Source organism: Pelophylax lessonae (genome assembly GCF_965119305.1).
Source record: "Pelophylax lessonae genome assembly, chromosome: 5".
Taxonomy (NCBI): Eukaryota; Metazoa; Chordata; class Amphibia; order Anura; family Ranidae; genus Pelophylax; species Pelophylax lessonae.
Window position 1 is genome coordinate 318,476,772 of NC_138772.1, and position 18,334 is coordinate 318,495,105.

General features: G+C 43.0%; 1 protein-coding gene across 1 annotated transcript in view; it reads left to right on the forward strand.

Annotated features, from left to right (window-relative positions):
• Window positions 1-18,334, forward strand: part of GMDS (GDP-mannose 4,6-dehydratase) — an 813,218-nt gene that overhangs the window by 381,797 nt on the left and 413,087 nt on the right. The window contains exon 8 of the mRNA XM_082259505.1: window positions 4,780-4,907. Within this exon, the coding sequence (XP_082115631.1) occupies window positions 4,780-4,907 (128 nt within the window). The remainder of the gene's footprint in view (window positions 1-4,779; window positions 4,908-18,334) is intronic.

Sequence of the window (18,334 nt, forward strand, 5' to 3'; positions counted from 1 at the left end):
ATTAAAGTGGTTGTAAACCTCAGACATGAAATATGAACAAACCGTGTCTTTTTCTGTCTGTGGAATGATTCCTCTATTCGCATGAATCACTTCAGATACGCTTTCCTGACACCGATTAAAAAAAGACATGTGAGGGACCTCCAGCACATAGCATGTAATTCAAAGACTCAGTCCTCTTCCTGTGAGCTGTGTGAAGGGGGTGTGACCCTTCCCTCCAATCAGATCTCGGCGCTCACGTCACTGAGCTCTGCAGAGTATAATTTCAGTTCTCTGCCCCCTTTTTATTGAGCACTCTGACAAGCTGTATACATTCTGGACTTTTAACAGCTGCAGAGAATAGAAGACTGCAGATAAACAAGTACAACTTATTATGATTTTTCTCATCTGTGAGGCCAGCCACTTCATTGGGTATATGAAAGGGTTTACAACCACTTTAAACCTTGAATGGAAAAGAGCAACATTTCTTTGTAGACACTGAGAAACCAGATTGTCATTTGCTCCAGCAGTGTATCATCAAATATTTATATTTTTCAAAGCCCCGGGATCTACATTTTAACTTCCATTGTGGGTACCATATAATTTAGCTCACCTGTATGTATGAAAACCAGCTTGCGTAAATAAAATTACCAATGAATACGGTTTTAACTGCAAATTTTCAGTGTCTTTTGACATGCCAATGTTGTATAAATGCGTTTTTTTTTTTTTTTTTTTTGATAGGTTAACAGCATTAGTCAAGTGGCACTACCTCTCCGTTTTTTACTATAGATTCAAATATGTCTAAAGGTTAATCACTAAAACTGTATTTTTTTAGGTATAGTGCAGAATAAAAGCTAGATGTCCAGCCATGAGCCAAGGGGGAAAATACACAGGTAGATTGTGTAGGCACACGGGTGTTGTAAATACTTTTTATGAGCAAAAGTTTAATTTCCTTTAAATCCTTCTTACCAATAAAATTGTGCTTTTTGTTTGCATTACGAAAGTGGGAATGATTCTTTGATATATAATACCATTAGCACTATTTGAGTTTGTTTTAAACAGCCCTTGTCTTTGCAATGATATAATATCTTTGGCACTTTCATTCTGCATAGTTATTCAGTAGCACATCTGTTTGCTTCACTTTCTGGCATATTTTGCCTGGCAGAGTCTTCCTGTCCTCTCTGTCCTCTGAATATTCATTTGAAAACAGAAAAGCAGTTCATTATACTTAGTCTGCCAAGCACAATATAACGGTGAATTTTCACATTAATATGCTTTTTTATATTTTGCTAATTAAAAATATGCAGATCCAGAGTGAATGTCAGTTTGATTTAGCTTGAAACAGGATGCGTGTTTGTAAGACCAGTGTCCAAAGCGCCAAGGTATCATTGTTTTAACTAAAAATCTGATGTTTCTGTGAACTCAATTTGAATGGCTGAATACATTTTAGAGAGCTAGAGTACAAACCATTCATATCAGTTCCTCTCGTCAAAACTGCTTACGCTCTATCTGTACCATAGTCCTATATATACGCAGCAGAAGGGATAATAGGTGTAAGGCATTTACCCTCCAGTAGGGTTTTGGGTGGAAACCTGAGCACCCATCAGGAATCGATGCAGGCACAGGTGGAACGTACTATACTTTTTGGGCAACAATCTGAAAAACAAACCAGTGGCCCAATTTTTTTTAAAAGTAAGAGTGCCTAAACTCTACTACGGCGTGCTTGATCATTTGTAGGTATTTCCTAGTTTTTTTATCTCTAATAAGCATGTTCACTCTAAAACATATTTTTATCAGATGTAAACATACAGTAAATTTAATGCCTTTAGTTAAGGACAGAAAAAGGGCACATCTGAGTGTAGCAGAAAAATAAAATTCACACAACTGGTAACTTACTAGACAATGCAGTTACATCAGGCATATATATGTAGTAATGTCATTCCAGGTAAGCTTCTAGGGATGGACCTTCGCCGAACAGGATGAGCTTCCTTAGGAAGGATTGCAGCACCAGTGATTCTAATGAAAAGGAGTCATTACCTGGGGCAGCAGACTTAAGTATAGCAATAGATGAATAAAAACAAAACCATGTAAAAAAACAACTTAGAAGTAAAGGTTTAAGAGCCTTTTAACATGTGGGTCTTAGTCTTCATGTCATGTTGTGAAGCAGAAAATCCACATGTTATACGTCTCTTGGCAACTCACAGAAACAAAGGTTTTTTTTACATAGCTTGCTTTTGATTCACCTATTGCTACACTTAAGCCCCGTACACACGCACAGATTGTTGGCCAATCGATTGGCCGTCTTTTGTCCAGTGTTTGTTGGTTGAAATGTGCTCTAGACTTGCACTGGACTTTTGTTGGCCAACAAAAACCAATTTCAGAAGTGATGTCATGTGATGGTTAACTTTCCGTGTGTTTTTCTTCTCTGAGCATGCCCAGTCTTGCTCATCTGATTTTTGTCTGCCGAAATCTGTACTGACTGAAGAACAATCGGCCGTTCTTTGTTGGCCAACAAAAATTTTATAGCATGCACAGCAGATTTTTTTCGGCCGAAAATTCGCAGTTGGTTGTCGGAAGCATCATACTAACAAGCCTACAATCGGCAGATCGGACGTTGGCCGACAATTTACGGCCAACAATCTGTGCGTGTGTATGGGGCTTAAATCTGCTGCCCTCAGTTGTCTCCTTTGCATTAGTCACAGGTGCTGCATTCCTCCCAAGGAAGCTCATCCTGCTCTGCGAAGGTCCATCCCTAGAAGCTGACTCTAAATAATGTAGCCACATGTATATGTCTGATATCACTACATTGTCTTGAAAGTTGCCAATTATGTGAATAAACCTGTTTTTATACTGTTGCTTGTTTTTATACTGTTGCACTCAGATTTGTCCTCTGCTGTCCTTATCTATTACCATAGAGAATCTTCAGTCTTTTGAGAAGTGCTGCACTACAGTTGTTTTCGAATAACTCTACCACCTCACTTAGCCCCCCCCCCCCCCACACACACACACACACACAGGTGTCAAACTGGCCTCCCTCCAGTTTACAATTAATGTGGCCGCATGTCACAGCAGAGGATCCGGTGCGTCCCTGTTCACCGATTCAGGTCCGAATTTCTGCCTGAATTTGCACATGATTCGGAGCTGAAGACGCACAGGACCCTTTCCAAATGTGGACCCGGCTGCCCCAGGGGTGTGTAAACAGCACTGAGAGCCGGTCACATTCCTGTCATGCAAATTGGATGCCCGCTTCAAATTTACATCAGTGCTAATTCAGCCGAAGTCCCATGAGGCATTCCAAGGCTGACAGTTACAAGCATGACTCCCAAAAGCAGCAGGATGGGACTTGTAATTCTGCAACAACTGAAGGACTGCCAGTTTGACATCCCTGCACCTACAGCCACTTCCCTCCAGTGTATTGGTCACATACATTTCTGCACCATATCTCTCTGCATAATATATAATACCTCAAAAGAAGCATGTGCTCAAGGAAATATATTTTCGATCTTTCCTTCAAAATATAGTGGATGTCTGATCCATACATTGATGTCCAAGTATGCAGATCGGATATCCTGAGTTTACTTTGACTTCACCAGCTGCATACATACTACTCCAGAGATGGACAGGTCATTGGCATTTTTTGGTACATTGTTATATTGGTTTAGATAAAACTAGAGCTTACTATAATTTTGAAGTTATGAAATATCACAGCGTTTAAAGAGAATTATCTAATGTGTTCACTATAATTTTAAAGAACATATTTAAAGTGGTTTTCCATATCTTTAGCTTGTCCTGTTGTAAAATGAATAACCATCTTGGATGAACTGAATGGGTTTGCAGCCAAGAGAAGTGCATTACATGCATTAGTTGGTAGGGATCTCGAACTCCCTTTGTCAGTCATGCTTTGTTTGACTCTTGATTAGGGCAAACAACTAACAGTGCAGCGAAGAGACAGACTACCCTGCGATAAAGGGTCATTATTGCTATTGTTGCATGCAGTAAAATATGTAGGTGTTACCATAAGCCACATGCGGCCAATGTATTTGTGTATGTATATCAATATTGCATATACGTATATAGATGCATACACCTATAGTTTTATACATTAAGAGTAAATTTGTAGCTATTATATAATTGGTCTTAAAATCTATAACTTATTGTTATAGATAGTTGTAATAAGGGTAATAGAGTTGACATTAGCATCCACATTATTGTGGAATAAAAGGATCCCAGTGACTGTACTGTACTTCTGGCAGTTGTTTGTCCTTAACAAGTCAATGAAGTGCAGAACAGAAACACTCAGCCCTCTGAAGTATTCCATTATTCATCTGCTTGGAAAAAAAGAATGCAATATTTTATAAGACACTGCCAGCTGCTTTATTAACAAGCAAAAGTGTATTCCTACTTGTTCTAATTCTAAAGCTAGGGTGGTCTCAGATGTCTGTCTTCCATACTAGTGTTTCCCTTTGTATAACCTTTTGCATTTTATGTTTATAAACTGACATTCCAATTGATTTTCCTTGGCTTTCTGCCTAGATTGAATATTGAAGCAGCGAATTAGGAATGCTTAAGAAGTTTTAGAGAGAAAAGATGTGAAAGTGGAGCTTGCAACTCTGGCAATTGAAGCTTCTTAGCTTACTCAAATGATGAACGATGCCATGGGTTTTAGAAAGGGGAGGAAGGGATCAGAGACAAGGTTTGAGGAATAAAGGAATATTCTGTGAGGTGGAGAACCAATGGTAATCTGCCAAACATTTAAGTCTTTGGCGGGACATTTCTAACAATATCTTTTTATCTCTTTTCCAGGGGCAAATTTTGTAACCCGAAAAATTAGCCGTTCAGTAGCTAAGATTCACCTCGGACAGATGGAGTGTTTCAGCCTTGGAAATCTGGATGCCAAGAGAGATTGGGGTCATGCCAAGGACTATGTTGAGGTAGGCTACTGGCCAGAATCCCTTCATAATAAAAGTGATTTTGTGTGGCTGACATTTTTAATGCACCATTGCAAAATAAAACTGTCTGACCTACAGGAGGTTGCTTCTGACATTTTTTTTTTGCCAGTAGAGGACAGCTAACCCTGTTGTGTCCTCTGTGCGGATGGTTCACAGTATAGTGGTTTACCCCAGGCATGACCTGAGCATAAAATAAATCTTTTAATACTGAGGAAAATGAAAGTTTACATGTTTCTTCTGATTTCTTATGGGAAGATTAACTGCACACCGATAGTGTTTTAAGCAACTTTCCTTTTAGGATCCACACATGCCCAAACTGGATGTAATTTGTCATTTAGCTACATTCATACATACTGTATATTGCAGTTTTTTTACCATGTATATTGCAGTTTCTATAATGTATAAAAGTAGAAGCAAGTATTTACATCTTTATTTTGTATTACACTTAAGCTACGTGCATACAGTTGTAAGAATTTTACTGATCACATTGCCTATTATATAGGCAAGGTTTTTCTGGCACAGAAGTTCCTGAATGATCAGTAAAATGATTGCCTTTTACGTTTTAAATGCAAATTGTAGTTGTATATCCTCCTGTTTTTTTTTTTCCAATACTAGAATGCATGGTTTGCATCTATTTATGCACATATACATGCGTTTATACTTGTATGTAAAATGCATGACCTCCAAATTTTTTTTTTTTATCATCAGAGCACAGTACATGTTGACACACCTGTATGCATGTCTCCATTGAAAGCAAATCTTTTAATTAAAATACATAATCAAAAAAAAAAAAAAAAAGCTTTGAAAATGCTTTATGCCTCTGTGCCTGAGACATTCTCCTTAAGGGTTATCTCCACTTCTCTGTGAAAAGAATAGCAGATAATAGAAATATAGCATGTACAGTTGCTACACAAGTCATATTGTTTTTGAATGTTAAAAATTACCCTTTCATTTCATCTGCAGCTCTGTAATGTTCTGTAAAATGTAATGCAATATGGCAACTTGGAGGTGTTCTGCACACAGATGGTGTGCAGAATGCCCCTCAGGTAATTTCCTGCTTGTGTGTTTGGCTCACGGATTTCCCCACAAGTCAGTTCTAAGTTACAAGTCAGATTTCGGGCATCCCCTGCAGCATAAATGTAATCTCCTTTTTGGTGAGATAATCCCAAAGGGAAATTATGTCTAAAGGGATACAGACCCGGTCACTTTGCTCATTAGAACCCTGAAAGTGCAGTAGCTGATTTATCAATAGAATATCACACCCATTAAATTCCGATTAGACACAGAGAAGCAAACCACTGGTTCCTCAGAATAACAAAACGTAGAAATCTGCAACAAAGTTTGTTAAAAACTTGCAAAGTACATAATCAGAAGGGATGATCAAAAAAATGGTTACTCAATGGTTTGTTAAACATATAATAAATGGAGCTTCTTGCACATTCTGTATGTTAAAGAATACTCAATGTATATTTTAAGGGCATATTTTTACTGTTCATTTTTAAGGTGGGCTATTATTAATTCCAGTAGAAGAATAAATGCCAAGACATATCAAAATAATGAGGGGTTCTTCCCCTTCTACAATATCCGATCCCTAGTGGATTGCCCAATATGTCCCTATACCATGTCCATATCGCTAGTTGTATTAAGCGCCAGCATGACTTTAAAAGATGCAAATATTTTTTTTCTTTTGTTCATTGATGGACACAGCTCCTGATATTCTTAACCATTGCGTTATACTGCCCACTACAGGAGTAGCACACTAGGCAGAAAAAAAGTCTGGCCTATGCCTATGGGCAGTCCCAGGGGTATACTCCCTCTCCCTGCTATATGTACTCTTTTTTTTTTTTTTTTTCTGCCTAGTCAGGAGTAAGTACCTAGTTCCTTGCTGGGATCTCTGATCCTGGCAATTTTTTTCTTTTTAGATAGAATTTTTTTTTCTCCTGGATTTTTCCTGTGAGATCTACAATCAACTGCCATGCTGGCTAATCTAGTTCCAGTGGTCACCTCTCTCTGGCCAGCGAACACGTGCAGACCTTCGCTCTGCACTAGGTCGGCTGCAACTTAGCCCCACTGGACAGGGGCTGACCTGCAAGTTAAATGCCTCGCAAGGTCGCATCAGACCGGGTCTCGGCCCGAGTCAGTGTTCCTCCTGGCCAACAGCCCCCTCATTTAGATGGAGAGGGGTTCTCCTGAGCGGTGCCCACCCGGTTCCTGGTATGGGGAATAGCTGTCCTCACCTCTCCCCCTGGAGGGTTTTGGGGTGGATTTGGGCCCATCCTTGGGACTGTGGCAGGGCCCCTATTTTTGTTGTAGCTTGTGTGTTTCTATGCATGGTGGCCATGTTTGTGTAGTGGTTTGCCTTTGAAAATCATCCAGTTTGCGGTGGTTTGCTATTCAAAATAGCGTTGGCCATGACAGTGGAGCCCTGTGCGCAGCGATTTTGACGGTGGGAGCCTCTCATCCCCTGGTTCTGATGGGGGGAGATGACAGGCGACCGGCTAGCAAAAAGCACCCCCCCCCCCTGGCCTTCCCCTGCCTCATCCGTTCCATCATATCTTGAATCTGATTTGGCGGACGTGGGTCACCCTGCTGGGTCTGCAACCACACACCCGGAATCCTCTTATAGTGAGGATGATTCCTCAACGTCTGCAACTACGCACAATAAAAGGCGCTGGTGGAAGCCCTGATTGCATCTGTGCGTGAGACCTTGAAGATGGAGGACGCAGCTGCGTCGGAGGCGCAGGTTCCCTTTGGCACTCGCAAGCCATCCAGATTGGCAAAGCAGTTTCCTTTCCCTGCCTATTTTGACAGAATTGTCGCTAAAAAGCGCCCCCCTAGGGTTCCTAAGTGCTTTACGAGGCGTTGCCCCTTTGAGGACTCCCTTATTAAAAGGTGGACTATTCCACTGGTGGTGGACCCTCTGGTTTCTAGACTGAACAAGGCAACCATGATTCCGGTTGAAGAGTCCCCAGCCTAGAAGGATCTGGCTGACAGGAAGGCGGAGACTGTGGCCCGCAATATGTACACTCTAGCTGGTTCGGCACTGAGGCTGGTATTCACCTTTGCCCTGTAGTCGCAAACTCTGACCGAGTGGGTTTATCTTTTATGCCTTGACTTGGAGGGAGAACAGCTGCCTTTGCTGAGCTGGCGGACCCGCTGGTCTAGGGCTATAGTTTATCTGTGATGCCTCTTTGGATGCGGCTCCCCTAGTGGCGCAGTTTCTGTTAAGGCAGTGGTCCGTCTTTTGGCTCAAATGCTGGTCTGCAGGCCAGACTTCTAAAAATGCCTTGACTGATCTTCCCTTTCAAGGAGATCCACTGTTTGGAGCTACCCTGGATGACATCATAAAAGGTCTCACAAGGGGGAAGAATGCCTTTCTTTTTTCCGAAGGCTACTAAGCCAAGGAACCTCGTCGTAGACATGGGTCTTCCTTCGCGGCTTATAAGCATTTTTTTTTCATCCCTTAGGGTTAACTGACAAGGGCTCGAAGCCTTTCAGGGCCGCCTCTGGAGGATCCAAACTAACCTGGTCTGGCAAACCATGAGCAGACCTGCGGACATGGCTCAGCATGAAGGTGTGCACTCATCCGTATCGGGGGTAGGTGGACAGCTTCGTGGGTTTCTGGACCCGTGGACTTCCCTGGTACAAGACAAGAGGGTCCACAAAGTAATTTGGTCTGGCTACAAGATTGCATTACACTCTTGTCCTCCGGCAAGGTTCTTTCCTTCCAACTTACGCCTGTCCCTGAACCGCTTACAGGGTCTGTTTGGGGAGATACAAGACCTGTTGCTTCAAGGGTAATTGTTCTGACTTCGGAACGTTTTCAGGATTTTTTCAGGAAGGCAGAGTGCATCCAATCCTGGGCCTCAATGCGCTCAATTGCTTTGTGCGGGTGCAGAATTTCCGAATAGTGTCTATTCACAGGGTGGTGGCATCCCTTTGTTGGGGATTTCCTTGCTTCTATCGACGCCAAGGATACCTACCTTCACATTCCAACATGTGCCAGTCGCCAGCACTTCTCTGCTTTGCTGTGGGAGAGGAGCATTATCAGTTTGTGGCTTTACCCTTTGGTCTCGTCTCTGCTCCTTGGGTCTTCACAAAGTGTTAACCCAAGTGCTAGCTTTGTTATGCCAATGTGGGATCGTGGTGCTGGGCTACTTGGACGATCCTTCTGCGATCAAAGTCTCCTAGTGCTCTGGTGGAAAACCTGGACATCACAATACAAACTCTGTGGGAGTTCGGCTGGATTCTGAATTTTCAGAAGTCTGCTCTGGTTCCGTCCACAAAGCTGGACTATCTGGGCCTGACTCTTGACTCGGCCTTAGCCAGAGTGCTACTTCCTCTGGACAATCTCCAAAAATTGCAGGCTGCAATTTGTCTCCTGCTGTCCAGCAGAAAGTCATTCCTCCGGACTTTCATGCGGGCGCTGGGACTGATGGTGTCTACCTTCGAGGCGGTTCCATTTGCACAGTTCCATACGAAGTCCCTGCAAAGGTAGGTTCTGGCCAAATGGGACAAGACTCCGCAGTCTCTGGACAATCGAGTCCCTGTTTGTGGCTTTGTTATCCGGTGCTTCGGCTGGACAAATCCTTCCTCCCCTTGTATTGGACAGTGGTCACCAAGGATGCCAGTCTGTCCGGCTGGGGAGGCGTCCTCAGCAAGCATTCTGCTCAGGGGATCTGGGCACTGGAAGAATCCAGACTACCGATCGCTGTCTTGAAACGCTGAGTGATCAGACTGTGCCTGGACCATTGAATGGATCGTCTTCAGGGATGTCCAGTGCTCATTGTTGGGGCAATGCCATGGCCCTGGCTTATGTCACTCAAAAGAAATGTCCTGGCGGCTCTGGAGGTAGATGCATTATAAGTTGGGCAGAACGGTTCGTTCCAGCCCTCTCTGCCTTACACATTCCCAGGGTGGAAAATTGACAGGCGGATTATTTCAGTTGGCAGGCGTTGGACCATGGGGAGTGGTCCCTTCATCTGAAGGGGTTTTATCAGCTGTCTCTCCAGTGGGGCACCCCCCGAGGTGGATTTGTTGGTGTCCTGGCTCAACAGAGGTGCGGAGGTTTGTAGCTCGGTCAAGGGATCCTCTGGCGGACGCCACAGACTTCCTGGTGGCCCCGTGGGGTCAGTATCAGTTTATTTAAGTCTTCCCATCCTCTCAAGCTTCTGCCCAGAGTTTTGCACAGGCTCGAGGCAGAAGGGATACCAGTCATCTTAGTAGCTCTGGATTAGCCTCGCCGGGCTTGGTACGCCGATCTGGTGTGGCTGGATATTTTGTCCCAAAGACCGATCTTCCATCCTGCTTTACAGTCGCTGGCTTTAACAGCTTGGCTGTTGAACACCAGGTGCTGAAGGATAGGTGTTTATCGGAGTCTGTGATTCCTACCCTGTTAAAAGCTAGGAAATCTACTTCTGGGAAGATCTACCATTATACGTGGAAGACTTGTATTGTGTGGTGTGAGTCTCTTGGGGTTCATCCTCGTGCCTTCTCAGTGGCTTGGATCTTATTCTAACCTTCAACAGGGGATTGAACAGAAATTGGCCTTGAGTACCAACAAGGGCCAGGTGTTGGTCTTAGTGGTTTTCTTCCAGCGACGCTTGACCACAGTCCCTGGTGCATACCCTTCTTCAGGGTGTCCGACATTTGGTTCCTCCAGTGCGGGCCACGTTGCCTCCTTGGGATCTTAATCTGGTGCTTTCAGCTGTACAGAAGCCTCCCTTTGAAAAATATTCTGTAGATTCCCTTGCATACGCTGTCCCAGAAGGTGGCCTTTTTAAAGTGGCCTTTGCGCGCAGGGTGTCGGAACTGGTGGCATCCTCATGATCACTTTACATGGTGATTCACAGGGATAAGGTGGGTTTTCGACCCTGTCTGTCGTTTCTTCCAAAGGTGGTCTGATTTTCATTTGAATGAAGATCTTGTGTTGCCTTTTCCTGTGTCCCAGGCCTAAGCACCTGAAAGAAATTGCCTTGCATGCCTTGGATGTGGTCCGGGCAATTTTGGTGTACCTGGCAGTCTTTCAGGAAGTCAGACTTTGTGGAGGCGGATGGGCCTCGTAAAGGGTTGTCTGCTTCCTCTGCGACCTTTCCAGATGGATTACACAGTGATTCAGGCTTAATCCATCAAGCGTCAGGTTCCTCCTTTCCCCGCTTAGTGTCTCCCCTGCTTAGTGCCTCCTGGGCCTTCCATCATCAGGCGTCAGTAACGCAGGTTTGCAAGACGGCCACCTGGTCTTCGATGCAAACTTTCACAAAGTTTTATAAAGTGGATGCGTTGGCATCTGCGGATGCTTCTTTTGGCTGCAAAGTTTAGCAGGCTGCTGTTCAGAGGACCTGATCCTCTTTGAGGGTGTATTGGTTTTTTTTTCCAGGTGGGCTCCAGTTGTTTTGCCTGGTTGTCTACGGTTTAGCCTTGGGAATTTTTTTTGATTTTCCCACACCTCATGTTTAACACTGCCGTGGGACATCCCAATGGTTAAGGCGACCAGGAGCGTTGTCAATAAAAGAGAAAATGGAATTTTTTACTTACCGTAAAATACATTTCTCTGATAATTTACGGACACAGCACCCACCCCTCTAGGAATTTGTAATTCTTCTGACACTGCTTGTAACAAAAAAAAAAAAAAAAGAGTACCTATAGCAGGGAGAGGGAGTATACCCCCAGGGACTGCCCATAGGCCTAGCCAGACTTTTTATCTGCCTAGTGTCCTACTCCTGTAGGGGGCAGTATAACCCCATGGTTAATATCAGGATCTGTCTGTCAATGAACATCAGAGAAATGGATTTTATGGGAAGTCAAAAATCCCATTTTACATATAGATATATATATCTAGGAATAGAATGGCTGAATGAAAATTCAGGGTTTTTTTATCGTGTAACTCGCTCTATCTATAGATAGATAGATAGATAGATAGATAGATAGAGATTATATATATATATATATAGATAAACTCCCACACCCCCCCCTCCTAAAATAACACTTTGTTGCTTTGCAGCCTGAAATTAGGACTTTTTTTTTATATCCAGCTGTATTTACTAGTGCAACTTATAACATCCTTGGCCTTAACTGTCTTGGGCATGGAGTTCACCAGAGCTTCACAGGTTGCCACTGGAGTCGTCCTCCATGACGACATCACAGAGCTGGTGGATGTTGGAGACCTTGCGCTCCTCCACCTTCTGTTTGAGGATGCCCCACAGATGCTCAATAGGGTTTAGGTCTGGAGATATGCTTGGCCACTCCATCACCTTTACCCTCTTTAGCAAGGCAGTGGTTTTCTTGGAGGTGTGTTTAGGGTCGTTATGTTGGACTACTGCCCTGGACCCCATCTCCGAAGGGAGGGGATCATGCTCTGCTTCAGTGTGTCACAGTACATGTTGGCATTTATGGTTCCCTCAATGAACTGTAGCTCCCCAGTGTCGGCAGCACTCATCCAGCCCCAGACCATGACACTCCCACCACCTTGCTTCATTGTCGGCAAGACACACTTGTCTTTATACTCCTCACCTGGTTGCTGCCACACACGCTTGACGCCACCATCTGAACCAAATAAGTTCTTGGTCTCATCAGACCACAGGACATGGTTCCTGTATTCCATGTCCTTTGTCTGCTTGTCTTCAGCAAACTGTTTGCGGGCTTTCTTGTGCATCATCTTTAGAAGAGGCTTCCTTCTGGGGCGACAGCCATGCAGACCAATTTGATGCAGTGTGTGGCGTATGGTCTGAGCACTGACAGGCTGAACCCCCACTCCTTCAACCTCTGCGACAGTGCTGGCAGCTCTCATACGTCTTTCTCAAAGACCATCTTTGGATAGGACTCTGAGCATGTGCACTCAACCTCTTTGGTTGACCATGGCGAGCCCCGTTCGGAGTGGAACCGGTCCTGTTAAACCGCTGTATTGTCTTTGCCACAATGCTGCAGCTCAGTTTCAGGGTCTTGCCATTCTTTTTATAGCCTAGGTCATCTTTATGTAGAGCAACATTCATTTTTTTCAGATCCTTAGAGGTGTCATGAGGTGCCATGTTGAACTTCTAGTGACCAGAATGAGAGCGATCACACCAAATTTAACTCCCCATTCACACCTAAGACTTTGTAACGCTTACGAGTCAAGTAACACCGGGGAGGGAAAATGGCTAATTGGGCCCAATTTGGACATTTTCACTTAGGGGTGTACTCGCTTATGTTGCCAGCGGTTCAGCCATTAATGGCTGTGTGAAGTTATTTTGATGGGACAGAAATTTTACACGGTTATACAAGCCTTACACTCACTACTTTACATTGTAGCAAAGTGTAATTTCTTCAGTGTTGTCACATAAAAAGATATAATAAAATATTTACAAAAATGTGAGGGGTGTACTAACTTTTATAAGATACTGTATGTCTGGTGGAAATCCAATACAGTTCACCATCCAAAAAACACCATTCCTACAGTAAAGCATGGAGGTGGTAATATCCTGTTATGGGGGTGTTTCTCTGCAGCAAGGACTGGAGCACTTGTCATGATAGAAAAAACATGGATGGGGCAAAATACCATCAAATTCTGACACAAATCTGCTGCCCTCTGCCAGAAAGTTGTCAATGGGAAGGTGTTTTACATTCCAACTGAATATGACCCAAAGCACACAGCAAAAATGATTATAAAGTAGTTAAAGGAGAGAAAGGGGAATGTCCTTGCATGGTCTAGTCAGAGCCAAGACTAGTAACTGATCTTGAGCAGTTCTGAAAAGAGTGAGCAAATATTGCAACGTTAGTAGAGACCTATCCCATCAGACTAAAGGTTTTAATAGAAGCAAAAGGTGGTCCAACAAAATACTGACGCAAGGGGGGGTGATCCTTTTTCCAACTCAGTGATTGTTTTTTTTTTTTTTTTTTACTTTGTATCAAACATGTCGGTGTTCTAACTTTCACTTGGATGTTATAAGGTGCACTAGTAAATACAGCAAGATAAAACAAAAACTTTCTTCATTTCAGGCTGGAAAGCAATAAAATGTGATTACTTTAATGGGGGGTTGATTCTTTTCTGTACCCACTGTATATAGAAAGCACCCCTCAAAATTTCCACTGGCCTGCTCGCATTTAGCAAGTGGAATTTAAATGAGGGCGAGTGTTGTAGGTGGCGGATCCGCTCGGCTCCCCAGTCATCTCTACGGAGCGCTCTGTGAGCCGCACTGCACACTGGGAAGTGTAGTTTCCAGCACAGCCCCATGGATTCTCTTCTCACTGACATGTCTGACTTGAGACAGCAGAGCAGATGCACGTACCAGGACAGCAAGGAGGAAGAAGAGTCGCAGCGGGAGCGCTGTAACAGCCTACTGGGGAGAAGTGAGAACAGAGCGGTCCCGGAGACCATCAGAGAGAGAGAGTCTGTAAGTTTGCACAGGCAGGCAGTGTACAGGGATGAATAATAATAAAAAATTCAGCGCAAGTGTAGAAAATAATAATAAAAAGCTGCTACTAAAGGATCAATAAACCAAAAGTCCCAATAACAAATATATAACAAAAATATCGGAGAGCAGTCCACAGGTGCAAATTTTTGTGAAGCATGCACAAGATATAAACATTCAGTGCTCTTCAATGTGCTGGTAATCCTCCACCCATTAGCCTCTCACCTCACGCTTAGCCCCTGTGTCACCAGACGGGCTAGTAAGACATAAACTTTCATACTCTCCAAGGATATCACCAATATAGATCAGATCAGTATTCCTCTTCATCAGAAAATAAGGCTCACAGTTAACAGATCACAGGTCCATAAAGCGAGTCACAGGTCCATAGGAAAACAAAGGTCCGGACATAGTGTATTACCGCAATAAATTACTTTATTGAACATGGCATAAAATTATAAAATTACCTTGTAAAGCACTATATACAAGTGCATGTGATAAGCAGATCGTATTACACACAGCGGTCTCGACCGCAATGGATGGCGGGTGACGTCACTGGCCCCTCTCCCTTCACACGCATTACCTCCCACTGGGCGGGACTTTGTCAGCTGGGGTGGGCACAGGCTGCGAACGTAATGACTCGCACTCCTACCTACCTTATTCATAAAAGTTGAGCACAGTGCAGCCACCCAAAGCAGCCTATCAGAACTCTGCTCACTGAGACCACACCAATGTAAGGCAGGCTCTAGTTACTAGGAATACGGCACTGAGTGTTAAGGTTCTTGTCTCTGTAGTGTGAGGATGTACAGACAGTTGGGCCTAGTTACCTTAGTGCAGTAGCCATAGCAACTGTACTGGCTTCTGAATGGTTGCTATTAGGCCCCATATACACCTAGCGTTTTACGCACAACATGCATAATGCAGCCCATTCCTTTAAATGGGGATACCCTACATAAGGCAAAGTAGCTCATTGACCTTTTTCTGCATTCAGTTTTTTTTTTTCTCACATCAATAAGTTTACAATGCTTTCACATTTTTGCGCGCAGAAAAACATATTGGCTTGTGTTTGGGATGCCAATAACCAGGAATGGCACAGCAAACGTAATGTGGTTTTAGCCCGTTTTTATAAATGTGTGCAGAAATATGCAATTTCGCATGTGTTTTCAAAACACGCAGGTGTGAGTGGAGCCTTAAGGATGGGGTCAATGCAAACCTAGATAGGTGTCACTCCTGCCCAGTCACCTAGCATAGTGCACCTCTGAACCCTGCAGTCTGTAGGTAGTGCACCTCTGAACCCTGCAGTCTGTAGGTAGTGCACCTCTGAACCCTGCAGTCTGTAGGTAGTGCACCTCTGAACCCTGCAGTCTGTACGTAGTGCACCTCTGAACCCTGCAGTCTGTACGTAGCGCACCTCTGAACCCTGCAGTCTGTATGTAGACATATTTACTTAAGGCAGTAATGAGGTGTACAGTGCCTATAGCAGCCAATCATATTTTATCCTTATTTTATTTATCAGTCAGATCAATGAAATATGCTTTCTGTTAATATTAAAGTTGTTAATAATCTTTGTAACTTCTGCATACATCATTTATCAGTGTAATTTAATGAGATAATTTAAGAGTGCATGTTTAGAGGTGGAATTATAGGTGGGGTTGGGTGGGGCAACTGATGGCAAGTAACACTTAAGGCCTGGCTAGTAGCTTAGAACTTGAAATTTTTAGCCCTGTAAAGAAGACATCACAAATACACAGCCCTGACAAAAGTAGTACAATTTTCATCTGTGCAGGCAAAACCGTAACTGACAATGTTACTTCTGTCTCCCGACACATCAAGTAGATTTCTCCATGCTGATTTTAGCTTCAGTAATGCAATGAATTGCTTGTTTTATTTTTGTTTTTTTTTTCACCCTTATTCATCCAGTACTATACACCCTAGATGTTTGGATACCCCTGGAGAACCCATGCACTAGGTTCTCTAAATTGCTCTGAGATATATTTTATGCTTATATACTCTTATCTTCCTGCCCTTTGCATATTTATTACAGCATTCCCAGTAAATATTCTATTATAAAGATGTTTAATCTCACTCACAATATACATATACTTTGTCTGGTAGTGTTTAATTGTCTGCATGTAGCCAAATTTGTTTTTGTTTTTTTGTATCTGAATGGTGTTAAGAAAGCAATGTACAGAACCATTTTTATAATCTTCTGCAGTGGGCAGTTTTATTTTATGTCTTGCATATAAAAGGAAATGCCAGATCTAAACAAGTGAGTCCTTGGTTTGCCTTGGTTTTCTTCACTACCTTCAAAATGTTAATGGGAGGAAAGCAACCCACTGACTTGCATCAAACTAGGAAGGAAACTGCAGGCACCCCTCCTACATCTGTGTGAAGTTTTGTCTGAATACTGGATTCAGGTTAAAAAAAAAAAAAAAGACAAGCACCGCAAAGTAGAAAACGAATACCAGAAAAGCAGCTTCCAGCAGGTTGAGGGTTAGTGTTTTAAGCACACCTTGCCCCAGTCTCAGTGATAGCAGCATTGGTGGTTAAAGAATTGTTCATCTAAATCTGCTGGTTCAGTTTACTGTGGATGCTGGCAGGTTGAATCAGACTTATCAGATCTCTATGTTGAGGTCTGTTAGCTATTATGATATTGCTATTATAAGAGGACCTCCCTGTTGCAGATTAAGGATCACCTTACTTACAATAAATCATATAGTCCTTTTGCATCAATCCCTGCCCCTGAAAAGGGTAAAGCTTAATTTTCTTAGTTGTTGTGGCTAGAAATCAGTTTTGGGTGGAAAGGTGTACGTTTTTGGATTGTGGGAGGGAAGTTAAATGCACTGGAGAAACTCTGTTATAAAGAACACCATGAAAACAATGTGACTAGTGTGCATTGAGCCCAGGACCCCACTACACCTCCTTGGTGTTCTTACAAAGGAACAGGTCCAGCGGAGATTTGAAAAATAAAAGGACATCGGTAATTTTGGCACCGACATTCTAAAGAAGAGATCTCCAAACTACAGCTCTCCAGCTGTTGTGGAACTGTGTCCTATGAGGCATTGTAAAGTTCTGACAACATGATTAGGCATGATGGGAATTGTAGTTCCTGAACTGGAGGGCCATAGTTTGGAGACCATTTTTTGTAAGAGATGAGGACACAGAATGAATTATCCTACCTGAAATATTAGATGGACAAACACTTAACGAATTATTATTTAACAAATTTTGCGAAGAATCTTTAATTAGGGGTTCTACAATATATTCTTAATTTGGTGGTCTTGCCATCTCTCTGCAAAACTACTAGTCAGGTGTGACTGATTTGAAAACAATTTCCTCAGCAGCAGTTGATCAGCGTCAAAGGGTTGTACTTTGCATTCGCTAGCCACTAGAGAGAGAATCTAGACTTCAAGCTGTTGCCCTCCAGCTGTTGCGGAACTACAAGTCCCATGAGGCATTGCAAGCCACTGACCGTGACTCCCAAAGGCAGAGGCATGATGGTACTTGTAGTTCTGCAACAGCCTGGAGGGCTACAGGATGAGCCCCCATGTGTTACACCCTAGAACAGTGATGGCGAACCTTGGCACCCCAGATGTTTTGGAACTACATTTCCCATGATGCTCATGCACTCTGCAGTGTAGTTGAGCATCATGGGAAATGTAGTTCAAAAAACATCTGGGGTGCCAATGTTCGCCATCACTGCCCTAGAAGAACAAGCCTTATACTGTATCTTTAAGGGGAAGGAGAGGGAGTTAGGCTGGCCATGCATTATACACTTTTCCTGTACAAGTTTTGTTTAGATTTACTAAAATCATATATTAGGAGGTCAAACCTAAACATTCTCAATTTGTATGCAATCAGGCAGGCCCTTAAACTACATACGGTAGCTAAAGGTAAATATAAAGAAAACTGAACAAAAAAAATTGTATAATGTATGGCCAGCTTTACTTTTAAAACGGAGTTCCGCTTTTAATTTGTGGCATTTATTTTATGTACAAACTGCATTTTTCAATTCAGCAAAAATAT